The following is a 22198-nucleotide window of genomic DNA, read 5'->3' as shown; positions in this document are numbered from 1 at the left end:
AAAATCTTTCTGAAACCATTTCGACGATTCCTTTAAAATGAAGGTATTTTTATGCGTTGCAGCCTTTTTAGGCAAAGACAGTAGACATTCATAATTTTAATTTAAGGAGAAGCCGAACGCCACGGAGCAGTGCTGAAGCAATTGGAATGTTTAACACTGGCGATGAGATGTTATAACGCATTTTGTTTTTTAAAATGGAAACTGCTATCTTGCATGTTTATCTCCTGGGATCTAGTTGCAGGAGAAATTCGTTATTCGATTCCTGAAGAATTGCAACTGGGTACGTTTATTGGGAATATTGCAGACGATTTGGGACTGGATGTGAAGCAGCTTTCGGCTCGGAATTTTCGACTTGTATCAGGTCCAAGAAAGCGGCATTTGGAAGTCAATTTAGACAATGGGATTCTGTTTCTAAAGGAAAAAATTGACAGGGAACAACTCTGTGGCCCTAGCCTCACTTGCTTTTTGTCTTTGGAGGCCGTGCTTGAGAATCCTCTGAATCTGCACCAAATCGAAGTGGAGATTCTGGATATAAATGACAACGCTCCCAGTTTTCCAAAGAGCCAGATCCGCCTCGAAATCTCCGAGGTTGCTGCGCCAGGAACGCGTTTCGCCCTCGAGTGCGCGCACGATCCGGATGTTGGAACCAATTCCGTACAAACCTACCAGCTAGTTGCAAATGAATACTTCTTGCTGAATATTGAGGCGGGTATTGGGGATGGAAAGTTACCCGTGCTGGTGCTGGAAAAGTTCCTGGACAGAGAGAAGCAGTCGACCCACAGCTTACTGCTATTAGCCAAAGACGGAGGGGTACCCGAAAGATCTGGCACTGCCCAGATCAACATTATGGTTGAAGATGCCAATGATAACGCGCCGCTTTTCCCTCAGCCGGTTTACAGAATCAACATATCAGAGAATGTGACCAAAGGGGCCCTAGTACTCCAGGTAAATGCTACTGATTTGGATGATGGCTCTAATGGGGAGATTGTGTACTCTTTCAGCAGCCATACAACTGCCAGGGTCCGTGAGCTGTTTGGTTTGGATTCCAAAACTGGCGAAATAAGAACTAAAATGAATTTGGACTATGAGGATATTAGTGTTTTTGAGATTATTGTGCAAGCAAAGGACAAGGGCGCACACGCGACTCCGGCGTACTGTAACGTTGTATTGAATATTATTGACGTAAATGATAACGCGCCTGAAGTGACACTGACTTCTTTATTCAGCCCAGTTCCTGAAGACTCTCTGCCTGGGACTGTAGTAGCTCTGATCAGCGCGTCAGACAGAGATTCCGGTGAAAATGGGCAGTTGCGATGTCTAATAGGAAACAATCTTCCTTTCGCGCTGGATTCGTCCTCGAAGAAGCATTTAAGATTGCTCACGCAGGGCCTGCTGGACCGAGAGTACATCGCCACCTACGACGTTACTCTCACCTGCAGTGATGGAGGGTCCCCGCCTCTCACCGCCAACAAAACCATCTTGGTTGAAGTTTCGGACAAGAATGACAACGCACCACAATTTGCACAGCCTTCCCTTACAGCGTACATGATGGAGAACAACAATATCGGTGCGTCCATTTTCTCTGTGACAGCATTTGATCCGGACACAGGTCAGAACGGTCGTCTCTCCTACTCTATCCCGGAGAGTCGGATTCAGAGCGAATCAGTAAGCAAATACATCTATATTAACGCAGAGAGTGGCGTGCTATATTCCTATAGATCTTTTGACTATGAACAATTAAAAATAATTCGGATTCAAGTTCAGGCGCGTGATCATGGAGTCCCACCACTCGCCAGCAACGTTTCTGTAGACATCGTTATACTCGACCAGAATGATAATGCCCCAGTGATCGTGCATCCAATAACGGAGCGCGGGGCAACAATGACAGAGACGGTGTCCCGATTCGCGGAAGCAGGGTATCTGGTGGCGAAGGTGACGGCCACTGATGCGGACTCTGGACAAAATGCTCGCCTGTCCTACCGGATCCTCCGTGCTACTGACTTGGGGCTCTTTACAATTTCACTGGAAACGGGGGAAATATGGACAAGCCGTAGTATTACAAAGACAGATGCAACCAAGCAGAGGTTGGTCATCATTGTAAATGACAATGGAACACCAGCCCTTTCTGCGACAATGTCTATCATCCTGTCAGTGGTAGAGGGGGATGCAGAAATGCTCAACGGCCCAGGCAGCTTGTCTGAAAACCCAGACTTCACTTCCGACACAAGCCTCTACTTAGTCATATCGTTAGGGATCATCTCATCCATTTTTCTGGTAGTTTTAATTATTCTAGCTGTTAAAGTTCATCAAAGCAGAAATACTTTTGGTGGGCACAGTTGTGTTTTGGGGACGTGCTGTTGTTTTGCATCAAGGCCCTCGCGGAATGGAATTGAGAAAGCCAGCCGGAACCTCCCCATCACCCCCAACTATGTTGAAGTATTTGGGGGCGACCCGCTATCCCAAAGCTACCGCTATGAGACATACTCACGTTCGCTAAAGAGGGAGATCCAGTTTCCCAACACGTGCAGTTCGGAAAAGAATAAAGCCGGGAGTGAAATCATTGCAAACGGGGGGAAAGCGTCTTTCTCAAATTCGGAGAATGCTATGCTTAGTGAGGTGAGGCGCCTGAATGGAAAGAAAATTCGATCTTAATCGGGCAAATGCAGAATCGGGAATTTAGAACACTTGCTTTACTGTTTTATGCTTTTCCTTATGGCTATTTACTCAACGGCTCAGATGTGGGGTAACAAATAGACACTTTAATATTCGTTTACAGGTGAACAGCTGTTGTGGCTGTCACTGTCACTGTTCTGCACCCCCATTACCACGCACAGTGAGACATTTTCTAAATTGGGTGCTTCACTGCTGCAGCTAAGATATCTAATTGTGAGCTCATAAGTAATTGGAGCAGGAATAGGCCATTCGGCCCATCGAGTCTGCTCCACCAATCATGGTTGATCTGATTGCGGCATTAATGCCACTTTCTTGTCTGTCCCCCATGTCCTTTGACTCCCTTGTCAATCAAAAATCTGAATATATTCAATGACCCAGCCTCCACTACTCTCTGTGGAAGAGAATTCCAAAGGTTTGTGAGCCACTGAGAGAAGAAATTCTTCTCCACCTTAAATAGGAGACCCCTAATCTTTAAACTCTGCTCCCTAGTTCTAGATTCTCCCACGAATGGGAACATCCTCTCAGCATCTACCCTGTCAAGTCCCTACTCAGAATCTTATATGTTTCAATCAGTTCACCACTCATTCTTCTAATGAGTTCTAATTCTAATTCCAATGTGGTTAGGCCCAACCTGCTCAACATTTCTTCCCTTCATCCCACTTATAAGACTAACTTATGGGGCTAAATATGAACGATTGTCATTGGCTCAGTAATTATGTTTAACGGTCCATCATAGGTATTTCATTATTTGTTTACATGTTTCTGTTCTGAAACCAAGGCCTATAATATGGGGCAGTGTTACTGTTGCAACCACCCAATTTCAACTCAATGTGGGGGTTCGGGAGGAGGGTCCAGGTGGAACTGTATTGTGTTTTTTGCCAATAGTTTATTAAAATTCACACCTCCTAACTTTTTCTCGATAACATTTTCGTCACCAGATAGCCACAATACGTCCAGGTGAATTAGATATGTTTAATGGAGAAATGAATTCCACACCCTGAGCACTGTGGTGAATCAAACGTTTGGCTCATCAATGAAGCATTCAGTGAAGTGTATTGTTTGATCAGGTTCTGATATCCTGTCAATTAAGTGTCAAATCTATACAAAATATAATTATTAATGTTATTGAATGAAAACAGCTCCAAAATGGTGAAGGAAACGGCTAGTTAGATTTTACATTGCACAACAATTAATGTAAATATTGCGCAAAGGTTTTGAAAGACAGTCCAGCTTTAAGAAATGCTTAGTGTGGTGATTGGCTGAATGCAAGTCAGCCCTTTTGGCCAATGAAAAGCTGTACCGTGACTGGAGATCCTTACTGCCCTACCCTCCTCTTCCGCCATTATATACGACCTGATAGTGTGTAACGTTGGATAGAGCTGCCTCTCGTTACATTACGTTTTCTACATTCATCCACTGGTGATTTTAGAAGGAATAAGAAGGTTTGTCAGAAATAATTTCGCCGATCTATTTTTTTAAATGTACGTGTGTTCATGCAAACCAGTTGTTTCGCCAAAATGGAAACGTAATTCACTCTTTTGCGAGGAATTATTCAACGGAGCCGCGTTGTGCTCAATCACTTGAAATGCTTTGTGCTGGAAATGGAATATTATAAAATATATTGGCTATTGAAATGGCAACTTCTATATTGTACTATCTCGTCCTGGGAAGTAGTTTCTGGACAGATACGTTATTCAATTGCTGAGGAACTGAATGTGAGCGCCTTTGTCGGGAATATCGCAGAGGATTTGGATTTGGATAAAAAGGAGCTCTCAGCTCGCGGCTTTCAGATTGTGCCCGGTCCCAGTAAGCAGTATATGGACGTAAATTTAGACAATGGGATTTTGCTTGTGAAGGAAAAAATGGACAGAGAGCAGCTCTGTGGGCAGAGCCACACGTGCACATTGTCCTTGGAAGCCGTGATTGAAAATCCCCTGAATGTGTACCATTTTCAAGTGGAGATTCTGGATGTAAATGACAACGCTCCGACTTTCCCAGAGAGCCAGTTCCGTCTGGAAATCTCAGAGGTGGCTGCCCCGGGAACGCGCTTTGCCCTGGAGTGCGCGCACGACCCGGACGTTGGAACCAATTCCGTACAGAGCTACCAGCTGGTAGCCAACGACTATTTCAGCCTGGATGTCGAGACGCGCGGTGGGGACGGAAAGTTACCGGTTTTAGTCTTGGAAAGACCCCTGGACAGGGAAAAGGAAAATACACACAGGTTAGTGTTAATTGCGAAGGACGGAGGGGTTCCTGAGAGGTCAGGCACTGCTGAAATAATGATCGCAGTGGAAGATGCCAACGACAACGCACCTGTTTTCCCCCAGTCAGTCTACAGGGTCAGTTTGCTGGAGAATGTACCTAAAGGAACATTGGTGATCAAACTAGACGCCTCTGATTTGGATGCGGGTCTCAATGGGCAGGTAGTTTATTCATTTAGCAGTCACACTTCGAATAGAGTCCGTGAACTTTTTGGCCTGGATCCAAAAACTGGTGAAATCAAGATTAAGAAGAATTTAGACTATGAAGTAAACAGTATTTTTGAGATTAATGTACAAGCAAAGGACAAGGGACCTCACGCAACCCCTGTGTACTGTCACGTGGTGCTTGACGTCGTTGATGTGAATGACAACGCACCTGAGATGACTCTAACGTCTTTGTTCAGTCCTGTCAGTGAAGACTCTCTCCCTGGAACGGTGGTGGCTCTGATCAGTTCAACAGACAGAGACTCGGGAGAAAACGGACACGTACAATGTCAAGCCCCAAATGGCCTTCCCTTTAAACTGGATTCGTCCTTAAACAACTACTACAGATTAGTTACCAGGGAAGCACTGGATCGGGAGCATGTGTCAAACTACAGTGTAACTATCGTGTGCAGGGATGCGGGAATCCCCACACTCATCTCCAACAAAACCATCCTGGTGGAGGTTTCTGATACAAATGACAATCCACCCCAGTTTCCTCAGCCTTTATATACAGCTCAGGTGATGGAGAACAATGCTATTGGTGTGTCCATATTCTCAGTGAGTGCTTTCGATCCAGATTTAAATCAGAACGCTCGCCTGTCCTACTTTATCTCGGAGACTCTGATTCAGGGCAAGCCAGCCTCTACTTACGTCTCTGTTAACTCGGTCAGCGGTGTAATCTATTCTCAGAGAACTTTCGACTACGAGCATCTCAAAAACTTTCGAATCCAAGTTCAAGCACGGGACTCTGGAGCCCCGCCACTTTCTGGCAACACTTCAGTGGATATAATTATCCTTGACCAGAATGACCACGCCCCCGTGATTGTGCACCCATTACCCGAGTTCGGCTCCACGGTATTAGAGACGGTGTCCCGGTTCGCAGAACCAGGCTACCTGGTTGCTAAAGTTTCTGCTACTGATGGTGACACAGGTCAGAATGCCCGCCTTACTTACCAGATTCTCCAAGCTACTGATGCTGGCCTTTTTACTATTGCACCAGACACAGGGGAAATTTGGACTATCCGCAACATAATGAATAATGATGCTACTAAGCAAAGGTTGGTAATTGGAGTTAAAGACAATGGATTACCTCCGCTTACAGCCACCATGACATTCATCTTGTCTGTGACGGGAACCGATGTACAAATGCTCTCCAATGTGGCCACTGAAGATCCTGGGTTCGTTTCTGATACCAGTTTTTACCTGGTCATTATTTTAGGCATCATCTCGACCATTTTTCTGGTGATTTTGATTACCCTCGCTATCAAGGTCCACAACACCTCTTCTCTGGACACGTGTGGCTGTTTTGCAAGAAATTCCCGACATGGAATTCAAAGGGGCGGCAGAAGTCTTCAGATACCACCGAACTATGTTGAAGTGTTTGGAGGTGATCCACTTTCTCAGAGTTTCCGTTACGATACATGCTCAACTTCACACTCCACAAAGAGAGATTTCACGCCTTCCAACAGATGCAGTATGTCTTCACGGAAGAAGGACATCCCAAGTGGTATTTTGGGGAATGGAGATACCCCTGGGGCACCAAACACTGCGCAGTGCAGGAACTCTGTGAATAATGAGGTGAGGATCTTATTCGAGGGCGAAGAGAACACCTCATGGGTTTGATTTGGAAGTACAAATATCCACTGAAAACATATCGATCCTGGAGATTGGATTATACCCAAGAGGGAATCCTTTCAATCTGTTTTGCTATCTGAATGCCCAGTCACTAATCCTGGACCAGCTCCTGTGCTATTCAATAAGCTGTCCTTCGGTGCGTTCATATGGCTTTACCATCATGCTGATTGTGCCAGTTAGAGAAAGTTACAATTGTGTAAGTGTGGATAAAGCACAATCCACAAACCCGGTGCGCCATTTGTAACATGCTGTCATCTAAACTTTAGAAAAAGAAATTAACGAAAGATGGCTCACTCTAGAATTCCACCTGGGTCTGTGAAGTTAAAAGAAATTAGTTATCAATGCTCTGATGGGCGTACTCCATATGGTTGGCATGAGTTATAGTTTTACATTTACATGTACCATTTTATGGAGAATTAAAGCATCGCATACTTCTCTCAGGGAAGTATTCAAATCAACTGAATATATAATTAAGTGGACTCAGTGGGGTTTAAATGTTACTGGTGAACAAAGTGTGATCCTGGCAATTTGTGTTGAAAGGGGCCTGAGAGAAGATTTTCTTGGACTTCAGTCTAGTCTCATAATGCCTCATTAGGAAAGAGATAACACAGGGTCAGGTTTTTAAGTGAGATCCGATGAAGCAATTCTTAGAAAACCCACTAAAGTTTGGAAAAATCGCCAAAATCATTCAGAAAAAGATGGGAGAAATTTAGATTGCACAATACTAAATGTAAATATCACACAGCGACTCACAGAGGCATTGCAGCTTTAAGAAATGTTCTGTATGGGGATTGGTTGAATCCCAGCTCACCAATGAGAAGCTGTAATGTGTCTGGAGATCTTGACTGCCCTCTTCCCTCCCCATCCACCATTACGTACGATCAGATACAGTGTAAAACCGGCATAGCGAGCTGCGCGGCGCTTCACTGGGTTTTGTGTTCGCATATATTGGTAATTTTTAAAAAAAATCTGCAGAACAGAACGAAATCTCAGTGATATTTGAAAGAAATACAGGTACCTTTATGAAATATCGCCCCCTTTTATCGTTGAAAATGGTTTATATTGAATCTTATTCCAAGATGTGATTGAATGGCGTCTCGCGCTGAAGTAATTGGAATGCTTTGTGCGGGAAATGGGACTTTCTGAAATATGTTGGCTGTTAAAATGGTCACTTTTATGCTGTGTGTTGTCCTCGATTCTGGTTTCGGGACAAATTCGTTACTCGATTCCTGAAGAACTGCAACTGGGCGCCTTTGTTGGGAATATCGCAGACGATTTGGGTTTGGACGCGAAAGAGCTCTCGGCTCGCAGTTTTCGGATTGTGTCTGGTCCCAGGAAGCAGTATCTGGATGTAAATTTGGACAGTGGGATATTGGTCGTGAAAGAAAAAATTGACAGGGAACAGCTCTGTGGGCCGAGCCCCGTTTGTACATTGTCCTTCGAGGCTGTGATCGAAAATCCCTTGAACGTGTATCATTTTCAAGTGGAGATTCTGGATGTAAATGACAACGCTCCCAGTTTCCCCAAAAGCCAATTCCGTTTGGAAATCTCAGAGGTGGCCGTGCAAGGAGCGCGTTTTGCCCTCGAGTCGGCTCAGGATCCGGACGTTGGCATCAACTCCTTACAAACCTACCAGCTAGTGGCTAACGAATATTTCACAATAGACATACAGTCGCGCAGTGGAGATGGCAAGTTGCCAGTGTTAGTGTTGCAAAGGCCGCTGGACAGAGAAAAACAAAGGACACATAGGTTAGTGCTAATTGCCAAGGATGGGGGTATCCCTGAAAAATCTGGAACTGCCCAGATAATTATTACCGTCCAGGATGCTAACGACAACGCGCCCGTGTTCCCACAGTCAGTATACCGGGTGAGACTACCGGAAAATGCACCCAAAGGAACTCTGGTAATCAAATTAAACGCTACTGACTTAGACGACGGTCCCAACGGAGAGATTGTATATTCTTTCAGCAGTCACGCCTCCGCCAGAGTCCGTGAACTGTTTAACGTGGATTCCAGAACTGGGGAAATTAGAATCAAAGGTAACTTGAACTATGAAGAAAATGGGGTTTTTGAGATTAACGTGCAGGCGATGGACAAGGGTGCTCACGCAAGTCCTGTGTACTGTGATGTGCTGGTGAACATTACCGATGTCAATGATAACGCACCTGAGGTGACTTTGACTTCGATGTTCAGTCCTGTTAGCGAAGGGTCTCCGCCTGGGACCGTGGTGGCTCTGTTTAATGTGGAGGACAGAGACTCGGGTGATAATGGGCAGGTCCAATGCCAAATTGTAAATGGCCCTCCTTTCAAACTAGATTCTTCTTTGAAGAATTATTACAGGCTGCTCACTCAGCAGCCACTCGATCGCGAAAATACCTCAAAGTACGACATTGCAATCCTATGTAGCGATAGAGGAATCCCTCCCCTCACAACCAAGAAATCCATCCGGGTGGAACTTTCTGATGTAAATGACAACGCGCCCCGCTTTACGCAGCCTGCTTACACAGCCCACGTAATGGAGAATAACCTTATTGGCTCTTCCATCTTCTCAGTGACAGCTTTTGATCCAGATTTAAACCAGAACTCTCGCCTGTCCTACTCCATCCTGGAAACTGGGGATCAGGACCTGCCGATTTCCGCGTATGTGCACATTAATTCAGAAACTGGTGTTATCTATTCTCAGAGAACGTTTGACTATGAACAAGTTAAAAGCTTTCAGATCCAGGTCCGAGCAGAGGACTCTGGGGCAGTACCACTGACCAGCAACGCCTCAGTGGACATTATTATCCTTGACCAAAATGACAATGCCCCGGTTATCACACACCCATCTCCAGAGTATGGCTCTGCGGTGATAGAAACTGTATCGAGACTCGCAGAGCCAGGTTACCTGGTTGCTAAAGTATCCGCAACCGACGCAGACTCTGGCCAGAACGGTCGCCTCTCTTACCAGATCTTTCAGGCTATTGATCCTGGACTTTTTACTATTTCATCGGACTCGGGGGAAATATGGACAATTCGTGGTATTCTGGACAAAGATCTCAGTAAGCAAAGGTTGGTCATTGTAGTAAAGGACAACGGGTCGCCATCACTTTCAGCTACAATGACCATCATTATATCAGTGGAACAAAGTAAAACAGAAATGTTATCCGAGGTGGACAGTTTATCTGAAGGACATGTTTTTGCTTCGGGTACAAACTTTTATTTAGTCATATCTCTCGGCTTACTTTCCGTCATTTTTCTGGTTATTTTAATTATCCTCGCTGTTAAGGTTCACCGAAACAGACCTGGCGTTGATAGCTGTATCTCTTGCCAGGGCACCAGTTGCTGCTTTGAGGCAAGAACTCAGAAGGCCGGGAGGAGCCTTCAGATTCCTCCAAACTACGTGGAAGTGTTTGGGGGCGATCCGCTTTCCCAGAGCTTCCGCTACGACACGTGTTCATCCTCGGATACAGTCAAGAGAGACTTCATGTTTCGCAACATGGATAGTTCATACGCCGGCAAGAAGAACACCCATAGCGGCCCTACTGGGAAGGAAGAGAACCCACCGGTGTTGAATTCTGGCCATTCTAGAAACACTGCTAGTAGTGAGGTGAGACACCCCACTGAAGGGTGGGACGGGAGAACACGAAATGTGTTTGATTCTGATGTACTCATATCACCCTAAGGATTTCTACAGGTGCAGATGAAGAGATGGGAGAGATGCTGCCTAGGCTATTAATATTCCTCGCTTTTTAAATTCTACATCATTATCTCTGACCAGGCTCAACGCTAGAGGCGTCTTACCATTTCCTTGATAATTAATCCATTATATTTATAATTACAATTGTTATCCAGCATGAAGGTATTTTTAAAATGCTTTCATACACAATGCAGAATCCATTATTATAGACAAAAAAACATGTTTGAGATGCTGTCAGGCTGTTTGCCAAGGCTGGAAATGCAAGATTAATGGTCACAGTCTCAGGATGACGGGTCAGTCATTTTGGACCGAGATAAGGAGGAATGTTTTCGCTCAGAGGGTTGTGAATCTTTGGAATTCCCTACCCCAGAAAGCTGTGGATGCTCAGTCACTGAGCATATACAAAACTGAGATGGATAGATTTGTGGGCATTAAGTGAGCCAAGGGCTGTAGGGATAGGGCGAGAAAGTGGAGGCGATGAGTTAATTGAGCCATGATCTTACTGAATGGCGGGGCAGGTTCGATTGGCCCCCTGCCTTACACCTGTTCTTATTTCTTATGTTCTTATGGCTTAATATCTTATGACAATAGAAATATTAGATTGTTTTCTGAAACATTTATGCCTACCTAATGAACAAGCTCCTGTGTTTCGTGTAGGATCCTTCGTAAGGGACAAACAGTTAACAGATCCACGTTAAAGGGGTATCTCACCTTGGCCAGAACCTGCTGTGCCATTTACCTGAAAAGAACAGCAAGCTTAATTAGCCTTGCTTTTTTATTTTATCAGCAAATCTTGTCCCATAGTTTAAAATATTCCTTGATAGAGAAAATAAAGTCAAAATATTGAAGGAAATGTTGAAGATATTTTTGGTTGTACAACCATAAATGTTACTTTTACGCAGAGGTTTACCAAGCTGTTCTAGCTTTAAGTAATGTTTAGAGCAGTGATTGGTTGAATGTGAGCATGCCTACGTTCACCAATCAGAAGCTAGAATTTGCCCGGAGATCCTCTTTCCCTCCCCATCCACCATCAACGTAAGATCAGCCACAATGTAAAAATGGACAGCAAGCTGCGTATCGCTATATTACTATTTGTACGCGCATCTATGGATGATTTTAGAAACTATAAGAACATTTGTCACAATTAACGGCAGGATGTTCAAATAGTACAGGTATTTTGCAAATTATAGGTTTCTTAAAATGATATATAAAGCAGTTTATTGAGGCGAATTGGCGAACAGAGCGGTGCTGCGCTGAAGCATTTGAAATGTTTTTCGCTGGAAATGGGATGTTATAAAATATATTACTTAGTAAAATGGCAACTGTTGTACAGTGTATTCCCCTTTTGGGTGCTGGTATCGGGACAGATTCGCTACTCCATTCCTGAAGAGCTACGACTGGGCGCCTTTGTTGGGAATATCGCAGGCGATTTGGGTTTAGACGTGGAAGAGCTCTCGGCTCGGAATTTTCGAATTGTGCCCGGTCCCAGAAAAAGCTATTTGGACGTCAATTTAGACAATGGGATTTTGTTTGTGAAGGAGAAAATTGACAGAGAGCAGCTCTGTGGGTCGAGCCCCACTTGCCTATTGTCTTTAGAGGCTGTGATCGAAAATCCTTTGAATGTCTACCGAGTGGAAGTGGAGGTCTTGGATGTAAACGACAACATTCCCCATTTCCCAAAGAGCCAAATCCGCCTTGAAATCTCTGAAGTAGCGGCACCGGGAGCGCGCTTCCCCCTCGAGTGCGCGCAAGACCCGGACGTTGGAACCAACTCCCTACAAAGCTATCGGCTGGTCGGAAACCGGTACTTCGCCCTCGACATTGAGAGCCGCAGCGGAGACGAGAAGCTGCCAGTGTTAATGCTTGAAAGGCCACTGGACCGAGAGAAAGAGTCAACCCACAGGTTAGAGTTAATTGCCAAGGATGGCGGGGACCCTCCGAGGTCCAGCACTGCTCAAATAATAATCGTGGTACAGGATGCCAATGACAACTCTCCTGTGTTCTCCCAGTCGGGTTATAGGGTCAGCCTGAATGAAAACGTGCCCCAAGGAACATTGGTGATTAAACTTAATGCAACTGACTTAGATGATGGTGCTAACGGTGAGATAGAATATTCTTTTACCAGTCATACCTCCGCGACAGTGCGTCAACTGTTTGGTCTGGATTCCAAAACTGGGGAAATCAGAGTGAAGGGGAATTTGGACTATGAGGAAAACAGTGCTTTTGATATTAACGTTCAAGCAATAGACAAGGGCTCTGCTGCACTGCCTGTCTACTGTCATGTACACGTGGACGTTACTGATGCGAATGATAACTCACCTGAGGTAATAGTGACTTCTCTGTTCAGCCCAGTTCGCGAAGACGCTGTTCCCGGGACAGTGGTAGCTCTGATTAGTACCAGAGACAAAGACTCAGGAGAAAATGGTCAAGTTCATTGCCAAATCCCAAATAACCTTCCCTTTGAATTAAGTTCGCCCTTAAAGGACTATTACAAATTGCTAATCCAGGAACAACTGGACCGTGAAAATACCTCCAAGTACGATATCGCTATTCTCTGTAGTGATTCAGGATCGACTCCTCTCACTTCCAAGAAAACGGTGCAGGTGGAGATCTCAGACGTGAATGACAACGCGCCACGTTTCAAACAGTCTGCCTACACAGCCTATGTGATGGAGAATAACATTATCGGAGCCTCTATCTTTTCGGTGACAGCGTCTGACCCGGATTTTAACGAGAACGCTCGACTATCTTATTCCATTCCGAGGGAGCTGATCCAGGATGAGTCCGTGGCCAACTACGTGTATATTAATGCAGAGGATGGAATCCTGTTTTCTCAGAGAACTTTTGATTACGAGGAACTCAAAGACTTTCAGCTCTGGGTTCAGGCTCGGGACTCTGGAGTGCCACCACTCAGCAACAATGTTTCGGTGGTGGTTGTTATCCTTGACCAGAACGACAATGCTCCGGTGATCCTGCATCCGCTACCTGAGTATGGGTCAACAGTAACAGAGACAATGTCCCGCTTCGCAGAGCCTGGTTACCTGGTTACCAAGGTGTCTGCCATCGATGCTGACTCCGGCCAGAATGCTCGCCTCTCTTACCAGATTACCCAGGCTACTGACCCAGGGCTTTTCACAATTTCGCCTGACACAGGCGAAATCTGGACAGTGCGTGGTATTGGGGACAAAGATGCAACGAAGCAAAGGTTAACAATCGTGGTCAAAGACAACGGAACACCACCGCTTTCAGCGTCCATGACTATCAGTTTATCGGTGATCGATGGGGACACACAGCTGCTTTCTGACGTTAGCAATTTGACTGAGGATCCTGGATTTACTTCCGGTTTGAGCTTTTACCTGGTGATATCCTTAGGGATAATTTCGTCCATTTTCCTGGTAATTTTAATCGCCTTGGCTGTGAAAGTGCATAAAAGCAGAACTGGGTTTGGTGTTTACAGTTGTGGCTTGGACGCCTGTTTCTGTTGTGAATCAAGAAATTCGTTCAATGGGACCCAAAAAGCGAGCAGAAACATTCAGATACCTCCGAATTATGTGGAGGTATTCGGAGGCGATCCACTTTCGCAGAGTTTCCGCTACGAGACATATTCAACTTTGGGTTCCACTAAGCGAGACTCCGCCTTTCCCAACACGTGCGGTTCATCTGTATTGAAATATAACGTCAGGGAAGAAAATATTGAGAAGGAAAAAAATCCACACACGTCACCTTCTGCAAATTATAGAAACCATGTAAACAGTGAGGTGAGGTGTTGTTTCAAAAGGGCAAAATAAATACCTCACAAGTTTGGTTTGGTTGCTCTTAAACCCATGGGAAAAGTCTAACGGATAGCTAACTATTTCCGTGTATTAACCTGAAGTTGAAGGTGATGCTAAACGTTACAATCTGAGTGTCTTATGTTATTTACTTGTACTTTCTGAACTAGCAATATATCGTTTAGTAACACCTCCTCGAGGGGGAGGGGGAGCTCAGCTTTATTTACCATTAATACATAATGATCATTGAAGGACCTTCCTCCCAATTGGAAAAATATACAAAATATTATTCTAATGTGTAACACAGAAAATGTTATATGATAAACAAATACATCTACCAATAAGTAATTTTGAAAAAAATCAACAAAATACTATCGCCTTATTAGTATTACTCCAATTGCTGAAGTCAAATTTGACCTAGGAAAAGTTGTAATAATCATATTTCTTAATATTATTTTTTGTTGAGGAAGAGCCAACACCTGAAATAAAAACAGAAAATGCAGATCATGCACCATCTGTGAAGAGGGAAACAGAGTTAACATTCCAGGTCAATGACCTTTCATCTGAACTGGGAAAAGTTAGACATGTAATAGGTCTTGAGCAAGAGATGGTTGGGACAAGGTTAAAGGAGGTTTTGTCATAGGGTCTTTTTATTCATTCACAGGATGTGGGCTTCGTTGGCTGGGCCAGCATTTATTGCCCATCCCTACTCGCCCTTGAGAAGGTGGTGGTGAGCTTCCTTCTCCAACTGCTACAGTCCATGTGGTGTAGGTACACCCACAGTGCTGTTAGGGAGGGAGTTCCATGATTTTGACCCAGTGACAGTGAAGGAATGGCGATATATTTCCAAATCAGTGTGGTGAGTGGCTTTGAGGGGAACTTCCAGGTGGTGGTGTTCCTATCTATCTGCTGCCCTTGTCCTTCTCGATGGTAGCAGTCATAGGTTCGGAAGGTGCTGTCGAAGGAGTCTTGGTGAATTCCTGTAGTGCATCTTGTAGATGGTACACATTGCTGCTACTATGCATTGGTGGTGGAGGGAGTGAAAGTTTGTGGATGTGGCACCAATCAAGTGGGCTGCTTTGTCTTGGGTGGTGTCAACCTTCTTGAGTGTTGTGGGAGCGGCACTCATCCAGGCAAGTGGTTTAGTCCAGGAGGCTGTAAAGTGTCTAATTTAAAGATGAGGTGCTGTATTCACTGCTCACAACGTGGTCAACTCTCAGATTGGGTGACTGCTTTGTGGAGCACCTCCGTGTTTCTGGTGGCCTTTCATTTCACCTTACTCTCATGCTGACATCTCTGTCCTCAGCCTGCTGCAGTTTCCAGTGAAATTCAATATAAGCTTGAGGAACAGTGCCTCATCTTTCATTTAGCAACTTTACATTGAGTTCAGCAATTTCAGACCATAACCTCGGCCCATATTGTATTTCCTTTTCTTTACTTGCTTCAGCTTCTCTCTTACTTGTGCTTTCAGTCAGCAGCTCACCTGCTCTAGGGACTTTTTTTTTTGTTTCTTTATTTCCTTTCTTGGTCCATCTCTAGTCCTTTTGGCCCTGGAAAAACTTTATTCTTTGTCATTCAATCTTCATGTCCTTTACCCTATTACAGGTCTTCCTTTACCCTTGTCCACCCACCCCTTGCCCAAAATCTACTAAATTCCTAGTTCTGATGAAGGTCATCAATCCAGAACGTTAACTCTGTTTCTCCCTCCACAGATGCTGCCTGACCTGCTGAGTATTTCCAGAATTTTCTGTTTTTATATCACTTATGTCTGGTTCAGAAGTCAGATTATCAAAAATGAATGCAAGAATAAGACAAGTGAAGCTTTCATATTCGGCATAGGGTTGAAATAGATCAATTGGGGATTCTGGCTAAAATCACTGCAGCTAGTAAATTTGCCTACGTGGCGACATGTGTTCTGCAAGGAACATAGAGATAGATGGTCCTTAAGTTCCCCTACCTGAGGCTTCTTTTGAAAATATTTTTCCCTGAGACAATCAGATTTCTAAAATAATGGCTCAGCGATGCTGGCAAAAATTTTGATTGCACAGCAATAAATGTTCAACCTCTAAGGCTGCCAGCTTTAAGAAATGCTGCCTATGGTGATTGGCTAAAGTCGAATGTCGCTCCATTCGCCAATCAGAAACTGAATGGCGACTGGAGATCCCGACTGCCCCCTTCCCTTCCTATTCGCCATCACATAGGATCAGCTACAGTGTGAAATTGGATAGCGAGCCGTGTGACATGTCAGGTTTTTTATGTCTAACTATCAGTGATTTTAGAAGAATTGAGGATATTTATCAGAAATTATCTCGGAGATTTATCACAACTACAGGTATTATGGTACAATGTAGATCTTAATTTTAGATTTTGAAAAAAATGATACGCAATTATGTTATTCCAGTGAATAATTGGGCAGCGCTGTGACGTGCCGAAGGAATTGAAATGCTTTGTGCTGGAAATGGGATTTTATAAAATATATTGGCTGTTAAAATGGCAAATATTGTGTTTATTGCTCTCCTCCTGGATTGTGGTTTCTGGTCAGATTCGGTACTCGATTCCTGAGGAGCTGCAGCGGGGCGCCTTTGTCGGGAATATCGCGGCCGATTTGGGTTTAGATGTAAACCAGCTCTCCAGCCGGAATTTTCGGATCGTGTCGGGTCCCAGGAAACAGTATTTCGACGTAAACTTAGACAGCGGGATTTTACTTGTAAAGGAGAACATTGACAGAGAACAGCTCTGTGGATCGAGCCTCGGTTGCTCTTTGGCCCTGGAGGCTGTGATTGACGAGCCACTGAATGTCTATCATGTCGAGGTGGGGATTCTGGACATAAACGACAACGCTCCCCATTTCCCAAAGGGACAGTTCCGTTTGGAAATATCCGAGTTGGCGGTGCCCGGATTCCGATTCCCACTCGAGTCTGCGCACGATCCGGATGTAGGCACCAACTCATTGCAAACCTACCAATTAGCTCCGAACCAATATTTTAAGCTGGATGTACAATCTCGCAGTGAGGGCGGTAAACTCCCAGTTTTAGTGATGGGGAAGCCTCTCGACAGAGAACAGCAGCCCACACTGCAGTTACTGCTCACGGCCACCGACGGGGGCAATCCAGAGAGGTCTGGCACTGCACAGATTATCATCCATGCACTGGATGCCAACGACAACATCCCCACCTTTAGCCACTCCCTTTACAGGGTCAGTTTGTTAGAAAACGTGCCCATAGGAACGTTGGTGATCCAAGTGAACGCCACTGACCCGGACGAAGGCTCCAATGGGGAAATCGTTTACTCTTTTGGTAGCCACGCTCCTGTCAAAGTGCGGGAGCTGTTCAGTGTGGACCCTAAAACGGGAGAGATCAGAGTTAAAGGACATCTGGATTTTGAAACAGCAAAGGAGTTGGAGATTAGTGTGCAAGCTGTCGATAAGGGTTCCTTTTCTGTGCCTGTGCATTGCGATGTGCTAGTGGACATCGTTGACGTGAATGATAATGCGCCCGAGGTAACAGTGACCTCTTTGTCCAGCTCAGTTCCTGAAGATGCCCAGCCTGGGACTGTGACAGCTTTAATCGGTGTAACTGATTCAGATGTGGGAGGGAATGGGAACACTCACTGTCAGATCCCAAATAGCTTTCCTTTCAAATTAGATTCATCATTTAAAAATTACTATCGATTGGTCACCAAAGATCTACTAGATCGAGAAATGGTCTCTCAATATGACATCCCCATTACCTGCAGGGATGAAGGTTCGCCCGTGCTCACTTCTAACAAAACCATTCAGCTAAATATCTCAGATATAAACGACAACCCCCCACGTTTCTCACAGACCTCATACACAGCCTATGTGACAGAGAACAATGTCATCGGTAGTTCTGTCTACTCGGTGCCAGCTTTTGACGCTGATTTAAATCAGAACTCCCGACTGTCCTATTCTATTCTAAGGACACAAGTCGGCGACCTGCCTGTAACTAATTATGTCTCCATTAATTCAGACAGCGGCATAATATCTGCTGAGCGCTCTTATGACCACGAAGAGTTAAAGAAGTTTCAGATCCAGGTCCGAGCAGTGGACGCTGGAGTTCCACAGCTGAGCAGTGACGTGTCCGTGGATGTGGTCATCCTAGATCAGAATGACAATGCCCCAGTCATCATATCCGCAAGGCCGGAGGATGGTTCGGCATCAGTGGAGACAGTATCTAGATTAGCAGAGCCGGGTTACCTGGTGACCAAGGTGTCAGCTATTGATGCTGATTCGGGCCCGAATTCAAGGCTTTCTTATCAATTGGTCCAGGCCTCTGACCCTGGTCTTTTTACTATTTCTCCAGACACGGGAGAGGTCTGGACCATCCGTCGCATTGTGGACAAGGATGCAGTTAAACAGCGCTTGGTTATCCGGGTACAAGACCATGGGATCCCACAGCTTAGCGCAACAATGAACATCATCTTATCACTGGCCGACAGTGATGCCGACATCCTCTCTGAAGTGAACAGCCTGACAGGAGATCTCGGATTCCCTTCCGATGTAAGCCTATATTTGGTCATCGCTTTCGGAACAACCTCGTCTATTTTTCTCGTGGTTTTGGTCATCCTCGCTGTAAAGATCCACAGAAGTAGGAACGTGTTGAACCGCCACAGCTGCTCTCTGGATACATGCTTCTGCTTGGGATCAACACATTCCCTTAACGGAGTACAAAAAGCCAGTGTCAACCTTCAGATCCCCCCGAATTACGTTGAAGTGTTTGGCCGGGACCCACTGCCTCAGAACTTTCGTTACGAGGTATGTTCTACATTGGATAGAGACACAAGCGGCAACATATTTCCCTGGATTCAAAGTCCAACTGCGACGGGCAACCGCATTAATGTGACCAAAAAATATGTTCAGACTTCAAATGTTGTAAATAATAGAGCCAATTTATTCAATGAGGTGAGATACACCGTACAAAGAAACCTGGTGATTCTCAAGAGCCACAGTTTGATTTGCGCATGTCTTCTGATTCACTGTCAACAATTGACAGAATAATATCTATCTGTTGGTCTTCTGTGTATAGCATAGTCAAAATATGCGCCCATCAACCACCACCCCTACTCCCGGAAATGTTTCTTCGCTTCAATTTTGGCTGTTCTCCAAGTGCAGATTATGTTGTATATTTAAACTGGCAAATGCGTAAACAGAACTGGCCGCTCTTTCTACACGTTGTTTTATAACGGTGCGCACCCGCCTGGAATTGAGACAGTGCTGATGGTAGTGTTGCAAATGTTAGATTCATATGCTGGAAAGCAATATAAATCCAGTGGCGGGGCAGAAATTGTGGCTTGGGCTATATATGATGAACAATTTCAATATTCTGGGTGCTTAACGAAACAATGTGCTCTCGATGTCAGGAATATTTGGAAGCAAAAACAGAAAATGTTGGAAAAATTCAGCAGGTCTAGCAGCATCTGTGGAGAGAGAAACAGAGTTAACGTTTCGAGCCCGTATGACTCTTCCTCAGAGTTAAAGGACACTCTTAGCTCTGAAGAAGAGTCATACGGACTCGAAACGTTAACCCTGTTTCTCTCTCCAGACCTGCTGAGTTTTCCCAGCATTTTCTGTTCTTGTTTCGGATTTCCAGCATCCGCTGTATTTTGCTTTTAGCTTAATATTTTAGAAGCATTGGAGGGACATTGGGAATTCAAACTCCCACCCAAGAGTACTAAATCATGTCAATCACTTAAGGTTTTTTGTTTGTTTTTGGAGTATATTTTAATATGAAGGTTAAAATTGATTGAGTGAGTAAGGTTGTTCATGACACAAATCAGACCAGGAAGTTGTGTTTCTTTTCAAGAATACTGGACGATACAACCAATAATCTTCACAATATTACCACGTTTAATCGGTTAGAAAGTCAAACGCAAAATATTGTGGGTACTGCGAACCGAAAGCGGAAAATGCTGAAAATACTCAGCAAGTCAGGGAGCATCAGGGAAAGAAAACAGAGTTAATTTTTCAAATTGAAGGCCTTTCAACTAAACTCCCTTAGAATGTGTTGGGTGCACTTGCTTCAATTCTTCTACAAATTAATAGTGGATTTGGCCTTCAATGCCCATGACAGTTTATGATATTTATAGGTCCCATTTTGTTAGCCAAGGAGTATCCTCAGATAAGTTCAGTGGATTATGGGGGCTATATTTGTCCCTATTTTGGAATCCAATTCCTTGCAAATATATCAAATGTTCCAGGAGGACTGTGTCAAGGTAGTTTGGTTTGGACGGTTACATGCAGTACTGTTCCAAATGTCAGAAGAGAGGCAGCTCAGCATAGACTGCACACCTCTGACACCAAGAAATCCTAGTTGGTGAACAGTTTGGAGAATTCATTTCCATTTGTGAATTAAAAAGATAGAAAACCCTTCAGAAGCTGAACCTCTATTTATTCTAGGCCAACCTTGAAGTTCAATGAGCAATGCACCCAACTGAAGAAGTGGATGTAAATGAAACATTACCCTAGTCTTCCAAGAGATGAAGTACCCCTGAAACTGCTGAGTTTGCTGATCTACTACATCAGGAGCACATTTACATGAACAGAGTCCCAAGTGGATAACTGAGCACCATTCCAACCGTAAATACAACTGACTGAGATTCTGTCAAAACCAGCACAATAATTTCAACAAAACTCCTTTTGAAATTGTTATGTACTTGTCACCAAATCAATTTTGGGCTGTGGACTCGTTCACATTAAAATATCCTCCTCAATACCAACAAAAAAAAGTATTGCTTTCTCCACTAATTTAATCAGCTTGCTGCATATTTCAGATGTGAAAGGCAATGTGGTACATTTTAAAGAGCTTTTATATATTGCCTACATGCTGAAAAATAATGTCAGCATTTATCTGCTCCATGATGTTTCTAGCAGAATATGTATGCTGCTGCTCCAGTCTGTGGCTCCATATAGTGGAGGCACTTTTCCATGCTCATGTCTCTTGGCAAAATCATACAATGGGAACTACCCAATTCTTGCCTTTGTGTATGAAAACATATATACAAGTGCAAGCCGAAGCCCAGGATGCTAGAATCTCACCCTTTGCAGCAGTGTGAACACATGGGCTAATATGTGCTGCAAGGCATTGATACACATAGGATTTTATAATTTTTTAGATGCCAAATATTGGTATCTTCTTAATTCCACAGTGAGTCACCTTATTCTATTTCATGCCTTCAGATAGACTTCTTGGGTGTTTTTTCCCTTGCTGAATTAAACTTGGTGACTTTCTTTGTCCTTTGTTTGTTCTATTTTGCCATATATAAAATTTAAGTTAACTGTCTAATTTAGTTTGCTTCAACTTAGCTCTTTATTGAATACATTTGCAAAGTGGGTGAATAACACTAAAATGTCAGAAGTGGTATAAATGATAGCCATTAAATTGACCTCAAACATTCTAAATAAATTTAAATTTCACAGCAAGTTTGGTTTGTATTAGGAGATTTGTTATGTTTGAAGGCTGAGATTTTTTTTTATCAGTGGTACCCCAAAATAGTTTATAAGCTGTTCCCCTTCACTCAAAAGATTGTTTTTGCTATTATATTGAAGCTCATGTTGGAATCTCTACATCTGTACAGGATTTAGCTGATATAGATATAGTATAAGTAAGTTCTTCTGGTTAGAGAAAGGTTGTTCCTTTGCTGTGGGTATCTGTCTAAAGCTAATGCCTTTGCAAAGGATCCAGATTACTAAGTTATATTTTCAGTTCTGCATTGTTTCAGGGTCCAGAGAAAATGGAGTAAGATGCTTGCAGACATGCATTAAGTTCCACTCACTGGTTAAATTTTAATGTTCAGAGAAAGCTGTCTGCCCATTTGGCCAAGTGTTAAGATTAAATCAGAAAACATTAAGTTTGATTACTTTCCAGGCCACACTAGCAGTCATATAGAAGCTGATATAAAGCCAAAATGATGTGAGACTATCCCATGAAGAGGCACTCACAGTACACGCTTTAAGCTGC

The 22198-nt window shown here is 44.0% G+C and overlaps 1 protein-coding gene across 18 annotated transcripts in view; it reads left to right on the top strand.

The window, feature by feature from the left end:
• The window catches only part of LOC121280949 (protocadherin beta-15-like), a 202989-nt gene that overhangs the window by 124909 nt on the left and 55882 nt on the right, over positions 1-22198 (top strand). Inside the window, exon 1 of one of the 18 annotated variants that reach the window (XM_041193436.1) lies at positions 70-2616. The exons of 12 other annotated variants lie outside the window; for them this stretch is intronic. In XM_041193436.1, coding sequence (XP_041049370.1) covers positions 163-2616 — 2454 coding nt within the window. In that variant the 5' untranslated portion in view covers positions 70-162. Of the gene's footprint in view, positions 1-69; positions 2617-4219; positions 6717-7661; positions 10363-11592; positions 13848-15794; positions 18997-22198 lie in introns of those variants that run through there. 5 more of the 18 variants (XM_041193437.1, XM_041193434.1, XM_041193442.1 and 2 more) reach the window with 5 other exon arrangements.

This window comes from Carcharodon carcharias, chromosome 8 (assembly GCF_017639515.1).
Source record: "Carcharodon carcharias isolate sCarCar2 chromosome 8, sCarCar2.pri, whole genome shotgun sequence".
In the NCBI taxonomy this organism is placed as follows: Eukaryota; Metazoa; Chordata; class Chondrichthyes; order Lamniformes; family Lamnidae; genus Carcharodon; species Carcharodon carcharias.
This window is presented reverse-complemented; position numbering and strand designations above follow the sequence as displayed.